The following is a 17,701-nucleotide window of genomic DNA, read 5'->3' on the forward strand; positions in this document are numbered from 1 at the left end:
AGAAGGAGAAGGAGAAGGAGAAGGAGAAGGAGAAGGAGAAGGAGAAGGAGAAGAAGAAGAAGAAGAAGAAGAAGAAGAAGAAGAAGAAGAAGAAGAAGAAGAAGAAGAAGAAGAAGAAGAAGAAGAAGAAGAAAAGACACATATAAAACCACAGCTGTGTAATGGAGATATCTGTCAGCTTTTATTAGCTCTATTAATTACATCTTCTTAAGTCTCAAAGGAACATTATTTACAAAATCCTACCATACTGTCCCTTAATGAGCAGAGTCCAGCCAGGGGTGACATCACTTTTCTCCTTTGTGCACTTAAGCAGCTCCTGCTCTTGGTCCACATGACCAAGGCTGCCAGCAGCGTCTGGGGTGAGTTGGAGCTGACAGGAGACTCTGCGGGAGTCACTACTCTTCATTTAACATCTGCTTTCAGAATCTTCTATCAGTTCTTGACAAAATTTTCTTGATTTCCCTCCACTTTTTTCTCCTGCAGAAAAGTAAATTCATTTTCTTCCAAAAACTTCAAATACTATTTATTAAATGAAACAGATTTAACATGTTTTCTTTACAGCCATTAAGGAACAGAAGAACACATATGCTACCTTCTTAACTGATCTTATTGACATGCATTAGCTGTCACAACCACCTGTAACTCCTGTTCGCAAGGATCTGGCACCCTCTTCTCCTCCTTGGGCAGCAGGGACACATGTAGGGCACATACATACAAGCAGCTCAACAAACACACACACACACACACACACACACACACACACACACACACACTAAAATAAAAAAAAAGTCGGAGAGTTTGCAAGGCTAGATGTATTTTGTACCTGTTGCTTCCATGTTTCTGCAGCCCTTTAAACATTCGTTTTTTTGTTTTTTGTTTTTTTTTATCATTTTTATATATTATCTTGAATAGATTGGCAGAACCCTCTTTAAGCACGGAGTTTAAAGTCTCCTTGGCATGTTTTCAGAGTCTAACGCAGACTCCAGCTATCAGCATGGAGCATAGGGAGCCGGTGGCTCGTGCCAGAGGCATCTCAGTGGTACCCAGTCTTCTCTCTGCCTCCTGGATTCCAAGAGATCGGGATTGTGACGGCCAACAAAGCAGATGATGCTGTAAGCACAGCCTTGCCTGGCAACCACAGTCACCTCTGATCCTGCAGATTTAGAGCACACAGTGGAGATGTGGGGAGATGAACTTGGAGAGGCCCAGGCTTACACAGGCAAACTTTCCTGCTAACTATGCTAATCAGAGCTAAATGAATAAATAGGATATATATATGTATATATATGTATATGTATATATATATATATATATATATATATATATATACTTGTAAATTCCTGTGTTCATATAAAAGCTTGTCTAAACAAATATTTAAGGTTTTTATACATGTATACAAAATAAGCATACCTATAAACTCATAGAAAGTTTCAAATACTAATTCTTAATTTGGCTTATACATTTCTTATTTGAAGATTTTCTCTTATTTCCTTGGAAATTAAATCCTTAAACAATATTTAACCTGGCAGAAAAAAAATACAATACAGTAATATTACCCATCTCTGCGATGGCTATCCAGGACAGTGAGTTTTTAACTCTCTAACAGTGTGTGTGTGTGTGTGTGTGTGTGTGTGTGTGTGTGTGCATGTGTGTGTGTGTGTGTGCGTGTGTTCCTGCATTTTTATCTTGGGATACTGAAAAAAACTTACATATTGCTTTGCTTTATTTAACCTTGGCAAAGTCAGAAGGCAAAGTTATCACCATCGCCATCATCGCCTTCATCATCATGACCACCATCATCTTCAGTAGCATTTTTTAGGTAGAACAGATGGAGGACTGCTAGGTTGAGTGACAGTGGCTGGACCGGTGGCAGTATTGGCCACTTAGTGGGTTCCTTGCCCCAAGCCTCTTAGGCTCTGAGCATCGGTCCTTCCTGTGTGAAGGTGGGGCTTCCTCCAGGCAGCCCAGAAACTTTCAGCGTCTCCAGATGCTGGGGACTGAGGAGGATCACCTGGTTGAGATTTCTCCTTTAAATTATTACTTTAAAATATTTTATATGAAACATACCTCAGTCTTGAAGATTCCAATTGCACCCTCAAACCATAAAGGCCAAGGCTTATTTCATATTTAAAACCAAATTTTCAAAATAATTTTGATTTTACATTTTTTTTTGTCACTGAATCCCCATTTGGGTTAGCATGGGACAGCATTTCTCAGGCTTGCAGTCCTTGAGAGAAGACATAATCTGTCATTAGGAAAGTTCATAACTTTGGAATATGGAAAATTTATCCTGAATCACCAATGCCTGTGACCAAGATGTGAATTCTAAGCCTTTAAAAAATTGGTTGAATTATGTGTAATTTGCAGTCCTTAGATTTTCAGACCCAGAGAACTTATCATAGGAAGGTTGAGGCATAAATCATTGAGCACTTATTTCTATGACACTAACCCCAAAACATTCTTGGTTGCCTAGGAAACACCCATGGACCTCACCACCTGGGTGAACTACACTGGACACTCAGATTTCACCCTGGTGGGACTCTTCAGTCAATCCCAACACCCTGCTCTGCTCGCTGTGGTCATATTTGTGGTTTTCCTGATGGCCTTGACAGGGAACGCCCTCCTGATCCTGCTGATTCTCTCTGACATCCACCTCCACACACCCATGTACTTTTTTATCAGCCAGCTGTCCCTCATGGACATGATGTACATTTCTGTCACTGTGCCCAAGATGCTCATGGACCAGGTCCTGGGGAGCCACAAGATCTCAGCTGCTGCCTGTGGGATGCAGATGTTCCTCTACCTGACACTAGTAGGGTCGGAATATTTGCTTCTAGCTGCCATGTCTTATGACCGCTATGTGGCCATCTGTCATCCACTCCGGTATCCTGTCCTCATGAACCACAGGGTGTGTCTCCTCCTGATGTCTGTTTGTTGGCTCCTAGGATCCTTGGATGGCTTCATGCTCACCCCTGTCACCATGACCTTNCCATTCTGTGGATCCCGGGAGATCCATCACTTCTTCTGTGAGGCCCCTGCTGTGACAAAGCTCTCCTGCTCAGACACCTGGCTCTATGAGACCCTCATGTATGTGTGCTGTGTGCTCATGATTATTATTCCTGTGACAGTCATTTCAGGCTCTTATTCATCCATCCTTCTCACTGTTCTCAGGATGAACTCAGCAGAGGGCAGGAAGAAGGCTCTTGCCACCTGCTCCTCCCACATGACTGTAGTCATTCTCTTCTATGGCGCTGCGATCTATACCTACATTTTCCCTGCCTCCCTCCATACCCCTGAAAAAGACGTGGTGGTGTCTGTGTTTTACACCATACTCACCCCTCTGCTGAACCCACTAATCTATAGTTTTAGGAATAAGAATGTCACAGAGGCTATGAAGAAACTTTTGGGTGTGAGACCCTTCTTTCAAGACTCTTTAAAGTAAGTCATTTATAAAGAATAGTTTCTTTTCCTTGTCTGTACCCATCTATTTTTCCAGGTGTCATGCTGATGTTACATGCAGGCTGCTCGCATGACATGCGTGATAGCATGATGCTTTCTGTCTGTCATCAAGGACCTCTATTCTGTAGCAATCTGGACTTCCTGTGTCTAGTTTACCAGGGCAGTCCATCAGAAACAGATACTGACTCAGCAAAATGGGTGTACTATGTGTACTGACAGGATTATATGGGCTCCATTACTGTTTTTTTTTTTTATGTATATCGTAAAAACTGATATTCCTGGGATATGTCCCATTTGTTCACAGTGAGCAATAATGGAATATTCAATATCCTTTGCCAGTATTCTGGGAAGAAGTTGGCGTAAATATTTATCTTGGAAATTGTCTGTGGTTTTCCCTATGTGCTGTGTGTGTAGCAAAACAGTATCAGCCTCTTGTGAAGGACTGAAATGTATTCCTCTTCCTTAATGTTCTGGAACAGTGGGAGAATTGCTATAATTCATGTAACATTTACTAGAATTCAGCAATTAAACCATTTTGCTGGGCTTTAAAACAAAGATTTTTATCTTGAAGGATATGCGTGTTTTTGTGTGTGTGAATGTGTATTTGTGTGTATGTTTGTGTTTATATGTATGTGAGTTCTTGTGTGTATCTGTGTGTATCTGTTTTGTCTTTGTGTCTGTGAGTCTTTGTGTTTTTATGTACGTGTGTATTGTTTTGTACGTGTGTGTGTGTGTGTGTGTGTGTGTATTTGTATGTGAGTTTGTGGTGTGACTCTGTGTATGTATGCATGCATGTGAGTGTATATGAGTGTTTTCTGTGTTTGTGTGTGTGTTTGTGTGTGTGTATGTGTGTGATGTGTGTCTGTGCCTTAGTGAATTTGAATGTATGTGAAAGTGTGTGTGAGTATGTATAGTACGAGCAGATGTATGTCTGTGTGTGAGTGTGTGTGTGTGCACACATGAGAGTGTGAGTGCAGTGGCAAAGAGTCCACGGGAGGCTATCAGACCCTCTGGAGCTTGATTTGCAGGGGGTTGTGAGCTGCCCAGCGTGAGTTCTGGGATCTGAGCTATGTAATCATTGATGAAATGGATTTCATCTGGGCATCGTATATGGCCTTATCTTTTACCCATCCATGGCTCTGTGTGTCCCAGTGGGATAATGCAGTCCACAGTTAGCCATGGTATCCATGGTGAGTGGAGCACACACTTGCGCCAGCTCCTGTTTCCTAACTGTCCTGTACACCCTCCTTTTCTCTCTTCTCACTGTCTGCTCTTATGCTTAGGTGACTTTTCTCTGGTAATATTATCAAAAGCCTTTTCTTTTTGTTTTCAGTTTGCGTACAAAATTTTAATTTGTGGTTATCATGAGACTAAGAAATAATCCTATCATATAATTATTCTAAAGAGAATAATTAAATGTAAATAAAGAAAATATCTAATAAGAAAAAGAGAATAATTTTAGTCACAAACCAAATAGGTAAAATGTAATGTTAACTCTTACCCTACAATTTCAATTTTTTTGTTAATTTTTTAAAAATGATTTTATTAGATATTTTCTTCATTTACATTTCAAATGCTATCCCCTTTTCTAGTTTCCTCTCCGAAACTCCCCTATACCCTCCCCCCGTTGCCCTGCTCCCCAACCCATCCAGTCCTGCTTCCTGGCCCTGGCATTCACCTGTACTGGGGCGTATGATCTTCGAAAGACCAAGAGCCTCTCCTCCCATTGATTGCCAACTAGGCCGTCCTCTGCTACATATGCAACTATAAACACAAGCTCTGGGGGGGGGGGGACGTACTGGTTAGTTCATATTGTTATTCCTCCTATAGGGTTGCAGACACATTTAGTTCCTTGGTTACTTTCTCTAGCTCCTTCATTGGAGGCCCTGTGTTCCATCCAATAGCTGACTGTGAGCATCTACTTCTGTATTTGCCAGGCAGTGGCATAGCCTCACAAGAGATAGCTATATCAGGGTCCTGTCAGCATAATCTTGCTGGCATATGCAATAGTGTCTGGGTTTGGTGGTTGTTTAATAGGATGGATCCCCAGGTGGGGCAGTCTCTGGATGGTCCTTCCTTCTGTCTCAGCTCTGAACTTTGCCTCTGTAACTCCTTCCATGGGTATTTTGTTCCCCCTTCTAAGAAGAAACAAAGTATCCACACTTTGGTTTTCCTTCTTCTTGAGTTTCATGGGTTTTGAAAATTGTATCTTGGGTATTCTAAGTTTCTGGGCTAACATCCACTTATCAGTGAGTGCATATTGCACTGGCTAGTTTTGTGTCAACTTGGCACAGCTGGAGTTATAACAGAGAAGGAGCTTCAGTTGGGGAAATGCCTCCACCAGATTCAGCTGTAAGGCATTTTCTCAATTAGTGATCAAGGGGGGAGGTCCGCTTGTGGGTGGTGCCATCTCTGGGCTGGTAGTCCTGGGTTCTATAAGACAGCAGGCTGAGCAAGCCAGGGGAAGCAAGCCAGTAAAGAACATCCCTCCATGGCCTCTGCATCAGCTCCTACTCCATGACCTGCTTGAGTTCCAGTCCTGACTTCTTTCAGTGATGATCAGCCATATGGAAAGGTAAGCTGAATAAACCCTTTCCTCCCCAACTTGGTTCTTGGTCATGATGTTTGTGCAGGAATAGAAACCCTGACTAAGACAGCATATCATGTGTTATTGGGTTACCTCACTCAGGATGTTATCCTCCAGATCCATCTATTTGCCTAAGAATTTCATATATTTATTGTTTTTAATAGCTGCATAATACTCCATTGNGTAAATGTACCACATTTTCTGTATCCATTCCTCTGTTGAGGGACATCTGGGTTCTTTCCAGCTTCTGGCTAGTACAAATAAGGCTGCTATGAACATAGTGGAGCATGTGTCCTTATTACATGTTGGAACTTCTTCTGGGTATACGCCCAGGAGAGGTATTGTTGGATCTTCCAGTAGTACTATGTCCAATTTTCTGAGGAACCGCCAGACTGATTTCCAGAGTGGTTGTACAAGCTTGCAATCCCACCAGCAATGGAGGAGTGTTCCTCTTTCTTCACATTCACGCCAGCATCTGCTGTCACCTGAATTTTTGATCTTAGCCATTCTGACTGGTGTGACATGGAATCTCATGGTTGTTTCGATTTGCATTTCCCTGATGATTAAGGATGTTGAACTTTTTTTTTTTTTTCAGGTGCTTCTCAGCCATTCGGTATTCCTCAGTTGAGAATTCTTTGTTTAGCTCTGTACCCCATACATTTTCAATTTTGACATCATAATTTCCATTTTTTTATGTTTGTTATCTCTTGATGACTTTTTTTTTAGTTGTGACTTTTAAAGATCATTTACTAGAGACGAGCACTGAATTACGTCTCCAGCCCCTCTTTCTCAGTCATTGCTTTTAGAGTGAGAAATGAGAACTCAGCTCCTTTGTGACAGTAGGACTTAGTAAATTTCTGGATAACTACTGAGATGGAATCCAGAAGGAATAGAAACATGATCCTAACAGCCACAATAAAATGGTTAAATGAGTCATCAAACCGTCCTGTCACAGGCGGCAGGGAAAGGGACAGCTTCACTAGATAAATAGGTATTTAGCAAACAGAGGCATTTCAAATCGTGAACTGCTGTGGATTGCCCTAATACTGTTTGTATTCTGTTGTATCCTGATGCTAATTCTACTTTCTCAAGAGCACCCCCTCCAACAATGAGAAGTTGATCACTTATTCAGGTGATCTCATGTGAGCCTTCTCCCATTCTAACTGGTCAATAAAGGCTAGAGCCTGTGATTGGGCAGTGGAAGGGAAAGGTGGAACATCTTTTGGAGAGTGAGGGCAGAAGAGGTAGGGGGAGGAGAACGAGAAGGGAAGGAGAGAAGGAGGAGGAAGCCATGATGGATCAGAACAATGTGGCCAGGTGAAGCCTTAAGTATCAAAGAGTCTTATAGCTGGGGAGTAAGTTAGTATAATGCTACCTCTGCCCAATCAAGGTTTATAGCTTATAAATATAATAACTAGATTGTGTGTGTTTTTATACGGGCTAATTGGGATTGGAAATTACCACAACAATGAACATTCTCAAAACCAACTATAATTTCAATAATGCTTTCAGACTGCAGTCTAGGGGCTGGAACCAGATGTTGGAAAGTAGAATCTCCTCACTGAGTGGTTGCCAGAGCAAAAAAAAAAAAAAAAACTGCTCGACACCTGACCCCAGTGTGATGTGACTAGAAGGCAGAGTTCAGGTGCCGACACATGGGTTCAGCCAGGCTCTGCAGGGAGAGGCACTGATCTCAGAGCATGGAAGGCAGGCCAGGGGGAACACAGAAGGACGATGGGAATCCAGGGTGTGATGCCTTCAGGACGCACTACTGATGTGTCAGTCCGTCCACTCTAGGGATGTGGTTGAGAGTCTTAATAGTTTTGAGCTGGGCCCATGAAATCAGTGATGAACTCTGGACTAGGGATTTGCTTCCCAGCAAAGAGGTATAGGACAGGAGAGTTGAAGTGGGGTGGGCGGGGTTCCACTTGGGAGGACCTTTCTCAAGGGAGTAGACCTTTCTCAATGGAGTGGACCTTTCTCAAGGGGGTGGACCTTTCTCAAGGGGGTGGACTGTGGCTGGGGAGGTTGTGGCTTCCCCCTTGATGCTTGCTTCCTTCAAACATTTACATCATGCTTCCCATTGGCTATGCTGTTCCTCACTCTTCCCTACACATCCATTTATCACAGTGACCAAAACACGGCTGCACAGGAGCTTACCACTGCTCACCACGCTTCACCGAAACCTGCTCCTTCTTCCTTCAGATGCAGAAGATATGTTCGTCCATCAAGTCTTGGCATCCCCACTGTGAGCATCTGGAGAAGAAGCCCATAGCAGTCCCCAGCTGAACCGGCAGGTGGTGGAAATGACAGAGTTGTGTTGGCAGACACAGGGGCCCAAAGCCTTTGCAGAGACTCTCAGGGCGATGCCGTGGGAGCCGCCATGAGGAGACTGTGCTGGCATGAGGGGATCTGGGTGATCAATGTCTCAGTGTATGAGGCCACTGTAACTATCCCTTCCCTCTTCATAGCCAGTATTGTAGTGCACATGCATGATAACCCCATGGGTCAGAGCCATTGGAATTGACACTCCTCCATGTCTGTTGTGAGATGTGGGAACCTTGGGAACTCCCTTGCTTTGACCCACCAGCAGTGTGACATTGGTTCACACGTGCACAATGTGTTACTCACTCTCAGAATGTGAAAGGCTCAGATGCTGGCCATGAGAGGCTGGCATGACAGATGCTAGCTTGGGGACGGTACAATCCCCAGAATGTGGGCAGCTTGCGCAGGACAATCCCTAGAATGTGGGCAGCACTCTGCCATGGGCTGGGGACCTTATGGGAGGAAGTAGAAGGTACCGAGGTATGTGCCCCACAAGCCCTTCTTCCTGTCCTGTCTTTTGCTACTGGTGCTTCCCATCCTCACTAGCCCCTCCTTCCATTACTCCTTCTCCTCAGAGAAGGGGAAGATCTCACCCCACCACCACTTGGGTTCCACCCTGCCTGGGACATCAAGTCAGAGTAGGACTAGGCACAACCTCTCCCATTGCAGCCTAACAAGGCAGTGTAGGTAGGGGAAGGCGATCTGATGGCAGGCTCTGGAGTCAGGACAGCTCCAATTCCAATTGTTAGGGAACCCACATGAAGACCAAGCTGGGTTTTTGCTACAAAAGTGTAGGGGGCCTAGGTCCAGCCCCTGAAAGATTTTTGGTTAGTAGTTCAGTCTCTGTGAGCCCCCATGGGCCCAGGTTAGTTGACTCTATAGATCATCTTGTGGTGTCCTTGGTCCCTTGGCTCCCTCCATCCGGTCCCCCACTCTTGCACAAGGCTCTCGGAGCTCCCTCTGATGTTTGGCTGTGGGTCTCTGCATCTGTTTGCCTGGGCTGCTGGATGAAGCCTCTCAGGAGACAGTGACTGGGCTCCTGTCTGCAAGCATAGTGGAGCATCATTACTAGGGTCAAGTCTCCAATTGGAGACAGTTGGGCTGGTCATTGGTTGGCCATTACCTCAAATGTTTTGCTAGACTACTATATATGGGCCACTGGGGCAGTCACAAGCCAAGGTTGACTGAAGTATGGGGCTCATGGAGAAAACAAGGTGGACGGGAGGAGAGGAAATGGGGTAAGTCTGGGTTTCCACACTACCAACTCTACATTCTTGCTTTGTTTATATAATGTTGCTTTAAAAAAAAAAAGTGCTGTTCAGACCTAGTTTAAAACCTTGCCGAGGGGTAGGTCTGTTTCCTTCAACAAACCTCTGATTAAGTCCACACCTCAACGCCTTTCTGTTATCTGGCTTTCCCACTCTTGGCTGCCTCACCAGCCTCGACTCTCCCAGGGCCGAGCATCAGACTAGCGAGTGACCGACCATGCCTCGACATCCAGGAGCGGAGTAAATCTACTTTGCTCCCTGTGCATAGCGCACATGTTACAGCTCAAGCCTCCTGCTACGCCGTCCTAAGGGTGTCCTCCACCAAGGCACCCTCCTGATCGACTTCTTGGCTAACCAAGGTGTCCTCACCCCATGCGTTCTTTCCTTGTCCTGTGAACGAGGAGAGAGAAATCTCTGTGGATTTCACGGCCCCTGTTTTTGGATTTCTGCCCTCTGCTGGCCACACTTGGAATCACAGCTATGTGATGTCTGGGCTGACCCAGTGGCAGGGCCTTTGTGCCTGGGTCTTCAGATTTCTCCCTTTAGTATTTCACACTTTATTACACATTGGAATATAAATAGGAGACACATGGATACAAAGTTATTAAATGTAACAATAACAAGAAGTTAACAATAGTAATTCTAACGATAAAGTCATATTATTCTATTGTCATTAGAGCCAGACTTGGGATTAATCTTTAAAGCCTTTCTTTAAACAAATGGCTTTAGGCATAATTCTTGTACTCTCTATCTGTTCAGATTAAATGTCACTTCCATCATGGAAAGTTTATCCGGCAAACCTATGTATTAAAATAGACAGAGAAGTAAAGATCAGTTTAAGACGAGCAGAAGTTAAGGGAACTCCTGCGAACCGAGCTAGCACTGCAGAATTACTCTTACAAGAAAGCTGACCATAGAGGAATAAGGGAGACAGTTTCTCACACAAGAACACAGGGAAGAATGCAGTCCATGCCGGCAGTAGAAGAGCAGATGGGAAAACAGACAACTATGTCTGACACAGCAGACTAGAAAGCAGCCAACAGTAATTACCAGGGATGGGAGAAAAGTAATAACCATTAACCAGAACAGCAAACAGCAAAATCCCAGCATTTGCAAACCATTCTCAATTCCAACCTTGAATGCAAATAGACTTAACTGATTGATGAAAAGATGCAGAATAACTGGATTTTAAAAATGTGGTCAACTTGGGGGGCTCTCAGAAACTAAACCACCAACCTAAGAGCACACATGGGCTGGATCTAGGCCCTCTGCATGTAGCAGATGTGCATCTTGGTCTTCATTCGGGTCCCCCCAACAACTGGAGCAGGGGTTGTCCCTGACTCTCTTGCCTGCCTGTGGATCCTGTTCCCCTAACTGGGCTGCCTTGTCTAGCCTCAGTGGAAGAGGGTGTGCCTAGTTCTGCAGAGACTTAATATGCCAGGCTAGGTTGGTGCCCAATGAGAGCCCTCCCCCTTCTCAGAGTAGAAAGAGAGGGAAGGAGGGGGCATGCGACAGGGAAGGGAGTCATGGGGGAGGAGCTGCATGAGGGGGGGGGGACTGGCAGGAGAGGGGGACTGCAATTGTAATGTAAAGTGTATAAATAAATTAATTATTGGGGATGTGTAAAAAATACACTGATAACTAAAAAATAAAATAAAATATTTTAAAACTTAAAAAATTAAAATAAGTGCCAACTCAGGTATCCAGGATGTAACATAAATCTGAATAAAATTAATGAGAATTGGGCAGCCATCCACAAAGAGACTGAATCCCCTTTCCCCCTTGTTTCTCACCATTTGAGTTGGCCATACAGGACTTTTAGCAAGGGGAACATTGCCTGGATCCCTGGCCTTGTTGGGGAAAGGCCTTGGGCTGAAGTAACAACTGAGCATTTGGCCATGTCCTGTCTATAACAGACTGATCTGCACAGGAAGCAGGCTGGGACGCTGAAAATGCATATATACAATACCATCAGGCCCAATGAATCTGAAAGGCTTTGCCAGATTAGGGAGGAGGAGGTGGAGACCCTGGGACTGGCTGTCAGGCTAGCTCCAGGTCCAATGAGACATCCTATCTCAAGGGAGTGCAGCAGAAAGTGCACAAGAGCACATGTACTTTCACATGCATATGCATAGAACTCTCTCTCTCTCTCTCTCTCTCTCTCTCTCTCTCTCTCTCTCTCTCTCTGTCTCTCTCTCTCTCTCTCTTTCTCACACACACACACACACTCGTACATACAACACACTCACACATTCTCACACATACTCTGACACACATAACACACACTCACACACACTCTGACACACATAACACTCACTCATATACACAATAAACTCACACACATAACATTCTCACACATTCTCACACACACAGCTAACACCACAACACATACACTCACAATACTCTCATACAACACACACACACAACACACACTCACAATACTCTCACACACTCTCACACACACAGCTAACACATACAACACATACACTCACAATACTCTCATACACACACACTCACACACAACACACACACACTCACACACATTTGCTAACATTCTGCAACTTGTTCAGGATCTATCAGACTTAGCAGTGACTGCATCTTGGCTGCATCACACTGGCTTCATTTCCATCTCGATGAAGTTTGTTGTCCCTTTAGTTTAACCTACAATGCACAAGTGTGTGATCCCAGTTCTTCCCCACGATCCATTTTCCATGGTGGTAATCAACTTCTCTGTGAAATCAACAGTCAAATTCTCTGTGAAAATGACAAATAAAAATTTCTATGAACCTGCCCTCCCACATATGGTCAAAAAACACGTGTGGCAATGACTGGCCCAACTTGAGAGCCATGGCATGAGAGAGCGCCCACCCCAGACACTATTGATAATAATCTACTAAGCTTGCAGAAGGGAGCATCACTGTCTTCTGAGAGTCACCACCCAGCAGCTGATGGAAACAGATGTGGAGACCCACAGTTAAACATTAGGAAGACCTTGGGGAATCCTGTGGACAAGGGAGGAAAGATCGCAGGAGCCAGAGGGATCAAGCGCACCACAAGAAGACCTACAGAGTCAACTAACCTGGGACCATAGGAGCTCACAGAGACTGAACCACCAACCAAAGAGCATTCTCAGGACAAACCTAGGCTCTCTACACATATGTAACAGGTTTGCAACTTGGTCTTCATGTGGGACTCCTAACGACTGGAGGAGGGACTGTCTCTGACTCGGTTGCCTGCTTTTGGACCCCTTTTCCTCAGTAAGGAAAGACGTGTCTAGTCCTTTTTAGGTTGGGTATCCAAGTATCCTTGATAGTCCAAGGTGGGTTGATAACCATGGGATGCCTCCCCGTTGCTGAGGAGAAAGAGAGGGGGAGGGGGCAGGAAAGTGAGAGGGAGGGGCTGGGAGGAAGGAGACAGAGGGGAATCTCTGATCAGAGTATAAAGTAAATAAATTAATTAATTAATTAAAAGAAGCACACATGGGCAGGAGTGGCATCTATAAACCCAGAATCAAAGGTTAGAAATTAAGATAAGCAAAGAGAGGCCACAGTCACTCTGGGGTAGCTATTCTTATATACAATAAAGAAGGCTTTAAAACTAATCATAACAGGGTTACTGCATATCAGATAGGGGGACAGAGTTCACACCGATACCTGCAGAACTTTCTACCAGGAGATAGGGAATATACATTCTTATCAATGGCACATAGAACCTTCTACACAATTGATGGCTTTATAGGCCACAAAGCAAACCTTAATAAATAAAGAAAGCCCAATTCCCTGTAACCTAAGGGTTCCACAACTTTTCAAAACAGAGCCACTAGCTGAGGATCCAGTGTGAGCCCATGGGATTCACAGTCAAATCATAAGGGCTTCTACGTGTTCTGGCAAGTACTAGGGGTCACATTAAATTCTTATCGCAGTTAACAAATTCAGAAAAACTGCAGGGTACAAAGTTAGCACACTGTAATTGGTAGGATCTCATACCCTGTCAATGAATAATGCAGGAAATAAGCAATCAATGCCATTGACAACACAGAAATAAGATGCTTAGGGATCAATCGGCTCAAAGAAATGGGAGATCTTTACCAAAAACTACAGAACACTGATGATGTAGGTTAAAGAGAAGAGACAAATATGAACATCCGTACTTATTCAGGAAAGAGTTGCTATGTTTAAATCTCAGTGCTACCCAACATGTAATGAAATCCTTGGTAAAAACCCCAATAGGGTTTATCAGAACTAGAAAAATATATAGCAAAACACATATGGACATTGTGCTGGTTAGTCTTATGCCGGCCTGATGCACAGACTAGAAGTATCAGAAAGGAGGGAACGCCAACTGAGAAACTCACTCCATAATATCTAGTTGTTAGGCATTTTCTCAATTAGTGATCAATATGAGAAAGCCCAGCTCATTGTGGGAGGCGCCGTCCCTGGGATGGTGGACCTAGGTTCTATAAGAGAGCAGGCTGAGCAAGCCAGAGGAAGCAAGCCAGTAAGCAGCATCCTTGCGTGGCCTCTGCATCAGCTCCTGCCTCCAGGTTCCTCCCCTGCGTGAGTTCCTGTGCTGACTTCTTTCCTTCAATGATGAACAGATGGAAGTATAAACTAAATAAACCATTTCTTCCCCAACTTGCCTTTTGGCCATGGTGTTTTTGTTGCAGCAATAGGAATCCTAACTAAGAAAGACATCTTAAGGGTTTCCTAAACAGCTGTTGTGGGACCTCGCAGAGGTAGAGCCTTGCTGGAGGAAATGGGTCATTGGGGGCAGGCCTCGAAGTTTGACAGTCCAGCCGACCCACTTCCTGTCAGTTTGCTGCTTCCTGATTTGGGATGCAGTACGAACAACTCCATAGTGTTCCCTGTGACTGCACTCTGTCTGCCGTGAGAGACAGCTTCACGTTGGACTTTAAGCAAAGTAAATGCTTCATTTTCAGTGGCTTTTGTCAGATGTTTTTCTCACTTTAGAGTAAAGCAACAAGAAAAATAGCTAATTCAGAATCTCATTTCAGTTGGCTGATAGGAGAGATATTCCCAATTTGTTTCCATTTGGAGTCTTATCTTGCTTCTGATCTTACCAGGAAAGTTTTCAGTCTTCTGCCACTGAGGACCATATTGGCTATGGATGACCATACACAGTCATACTTCTACTAGTATATTTATTTTATCCTATTTCTAAATGTTTTGTGATTATTTATTGTGTGCTGGGGATGGTGCATATATGTGCCATAGTACACGTGTGGAAGTCAGTTTTCTCTTTCTATTTGTGGGTCCCAGGAATCAAACACATGAAATCAGCCTTTGCAGTCAGTGCATTTCCTTTACATGGTCTGTAAATTTGATGGCCCCATATTAATCTGTGAAAGATAGATTTTTTTAAAAAGTAGTTTTTAAAAATTTATTCTCTTCCTTACATTCTCTTCCTTACATTTGCTTATGCCCTTGGTTTATTGTTGGGGATTTTGTTCATTTTTATTCCTCGCTGCTTATTTTCTCCTTCTTCCCTTCCTTCTAGGAAGGAGAAAATAAAACATAAAATCACCCTAACGAAATAAAGCATAAAAATAAAAGCCACCCCTCTGCCCTTTTCCTTGCCTCTCTGTGACTTCTCCACACTCTTCATCTGAGTCCTGCATCTGGTTCTGCATTCACCCTAAATGACTTCTAACACCATAGAATCATGTTCATTTGTGTCTACCGTTTGAGTTCTATAGTTATTGAGTTCTATAGTGTTACTGGGAAGGGCTTAACTGTAAGTGGATTTTTATACATTGTCCAGATTGACTTTGTTGCTATTGTAGCAGTTTGTTTTCTCCCCTCTGGTTGGTCCTGACTGTTGAGTCCTCAAGAGGAGACTCCTCGTTTTTAAAAAAGAAGTTTTCAAAATGTATCAATAACAAAGCCAATATATATGCAAACCATCACACAGGAAAACAAGAAACAAACAAAAACAAACAAACAAACAAACAAAAAACAAATGAACAAAAAACCCAAGACAACAGGACTCTTCAAAAAGATCTTAACTCCTCCATTACTGACGTTTGTAAAATATCAGGTGAAGAATCAAAAGTCACATGAAAATGAAAAACTAGCCAGTTATTTCAAAGAGGATACAAAGAAACGAAGAATGGAGTAAGGAAATCAGTTCAGGGGCTAGAGGAGAAAGTTAGAAATGCATGAAAAAGCTATTGCATAGGTGAGGAGAGTTGCCATTACCAATGAAGTCAACACGGCACACAGATGGCGACGTCAGGACTACTGATGCTGAAGTCAGATGATGAAGTCAACATAATGACTAGAAACTCAGAAAAAAAGAGATACGGGAAAAATTAAATAAATACAAATGAGTTAATGAGCTAAATAAAACATAATGGGAAGCATTTCTTGTTGCTGAGACCAAGCAGAAGAAGGAATATCAAGGATAGAGGGAAAGGGCTGGAAATAGTACATTCAAACATCTATAAAGGACTGGGGTGGGGTGGGGGGTCAACAAAGGAGAGATGGTCCAGTTACTAAGACAATTGCTGCTCTTCCTGATGAGCCTAGCTTGCTTCCAGCATCCACATTAGGCAGCCCACAACCATCTGTAACTCTAGTTCCAGGTAATCTGATGCCTTCCTCTTCACACACACACACACACACACACACGCACACGCACACGCACACGCACACGCACACGCACACGCACACGCACACGCACACACACCCCTAAATAAGTATTTGAAATACTAAAATAAGTAAAATTTTTTTTATAAGTAAAAATTTTAAAGAAGGAAAATAGTGAGCATGGCTGCCTCTCTTCAGAACTCTTGGCTACCAGGAAGTGTCCGAACATAAGCATCCATGAGGCAGAAGGAACCAACGCAGCCATCATATTATAGCAAGCAGTAAGGGAAAGGTTCCTGTAAACATTGAAACTAGAACTACCCTCTGATCAGGCTGTAGCTCTCCTGGGGACACAGCTACAGACATGATGGTGCACACGTGTGATTACTGCAGCACTGCTCAGAACAGATATTTGGAACCAGACTAGATGCCTGTCAGCTGATGTATGGATAATGGCGTGTGTTGTATATGTGGTCTATGGGGCATTCATCCACGAAGAGTCAAATCTTAGATGCAGGCATTTTCATGTAATTGAAGTTCTCACCTAGAGTGAAGGGAGCTAGACTTAGAAAATGTGGACCCATCGAATATAGAAGATGGATGGTTAAGTAAATGAAAGAGGGCCAGAAGGATGAAGGGAAGGGGGAGGAGAAAGAGGGCAGGAGAGGATGTGTGTGTCCACAGCATAGTGTATGCACATCGGGGCCATTCACAGTAAAATCCACAGATCCCCTGCAGGAAATACAATTGAGTAAGTGTAGTAAAAACAAATTATAAGTTAGCAAAGTCGGGTGTCGCGACACATTGCTTTAGTTGTTTTCCACTTAAGCGTCCAAGTTGAGATGCTTTTCCCACAGAAGAAGTGTGGCTTCCTTATGTTGCCACGAATGGGAAATTATAAGTCATATTAATGAACCTTTCGACACTGACAGTAAGTGGGAAAATAATTAATTTTTGACTTTTGTTTTTCAGGCATGAAGTTAACTGGGTCCCTTGGGACCCACCTAAAACTTTGCTTCCTTAATGGGGTTTTTTCAAAACTCAGTTAAGTCTCCAGTCTGTATTTATGTCTAGCCACTAGTATTATTTTCATCTCAGGGAAATCCTGGTGAGCATGAAGCTGAGATGAGTATGGAAATATTTAGAGAATGTGGGGAGTCATCGTGATGGAGTCCCGGGAGCTCAGGAACAAGATTCGTGCATTCGTGTCCACAGCTGAGCAGTCCACCAGGAAGAGAGAGGAGAGTCCAGGGATGTCACATGTGCGCTCCCATGCTGGCAAGTGGCTGTGGTCCTGATGCTGCCTCCTTTATAGATGGAGCCAAGGTACTGGACCTTTTCAGGAAAATCCATTCATAGTTTGCCAGTATCAGGCACAAGCTTCTGTTTCCCAGCTTCGGGAAGCTGGGCAGGTTTGTCAACTGCCATTCAGAGCTCTCTCTCTCTCTCTCTCT

The 17,701-nt window shown here is 43.7% G+C and overlaps 1 protein-coding gene across 1 annotated transcript; it reads left to right on the forward strand.

Moving 5' to 3' along the window:
• The first annotated feature begins 2,482 nt into the window (after positions 1-2,482).
• LOC110331289 (olfactory receptor 2T29-like) lies at positions 2,483-3,442 on the forward strand. Its single transcript, XM_029546421.1, has one exon. It carries the CDS (start codon positions 2,483-2,485, stop codon positions 3,440-3,442), a length of 960 nt encoding a protein of 319 aa, XP_029402281.1.
• Positions 3,443-17,701: the final 14,259 nt, after the last annotated feature.

The sequence above is a fragment of the Mus pahari genome, chromosome 14 (assembly GCF_900095145.1).
Source record: "Mus pahari chromosome 14, PAHARI_EIJ_v1.1, whole genome shotgun sequence".
NCBI lineage: Eukaryota > Metazoa > Chordata > Mammalia > Rodentia > Muridae > Mus > Mus pahari.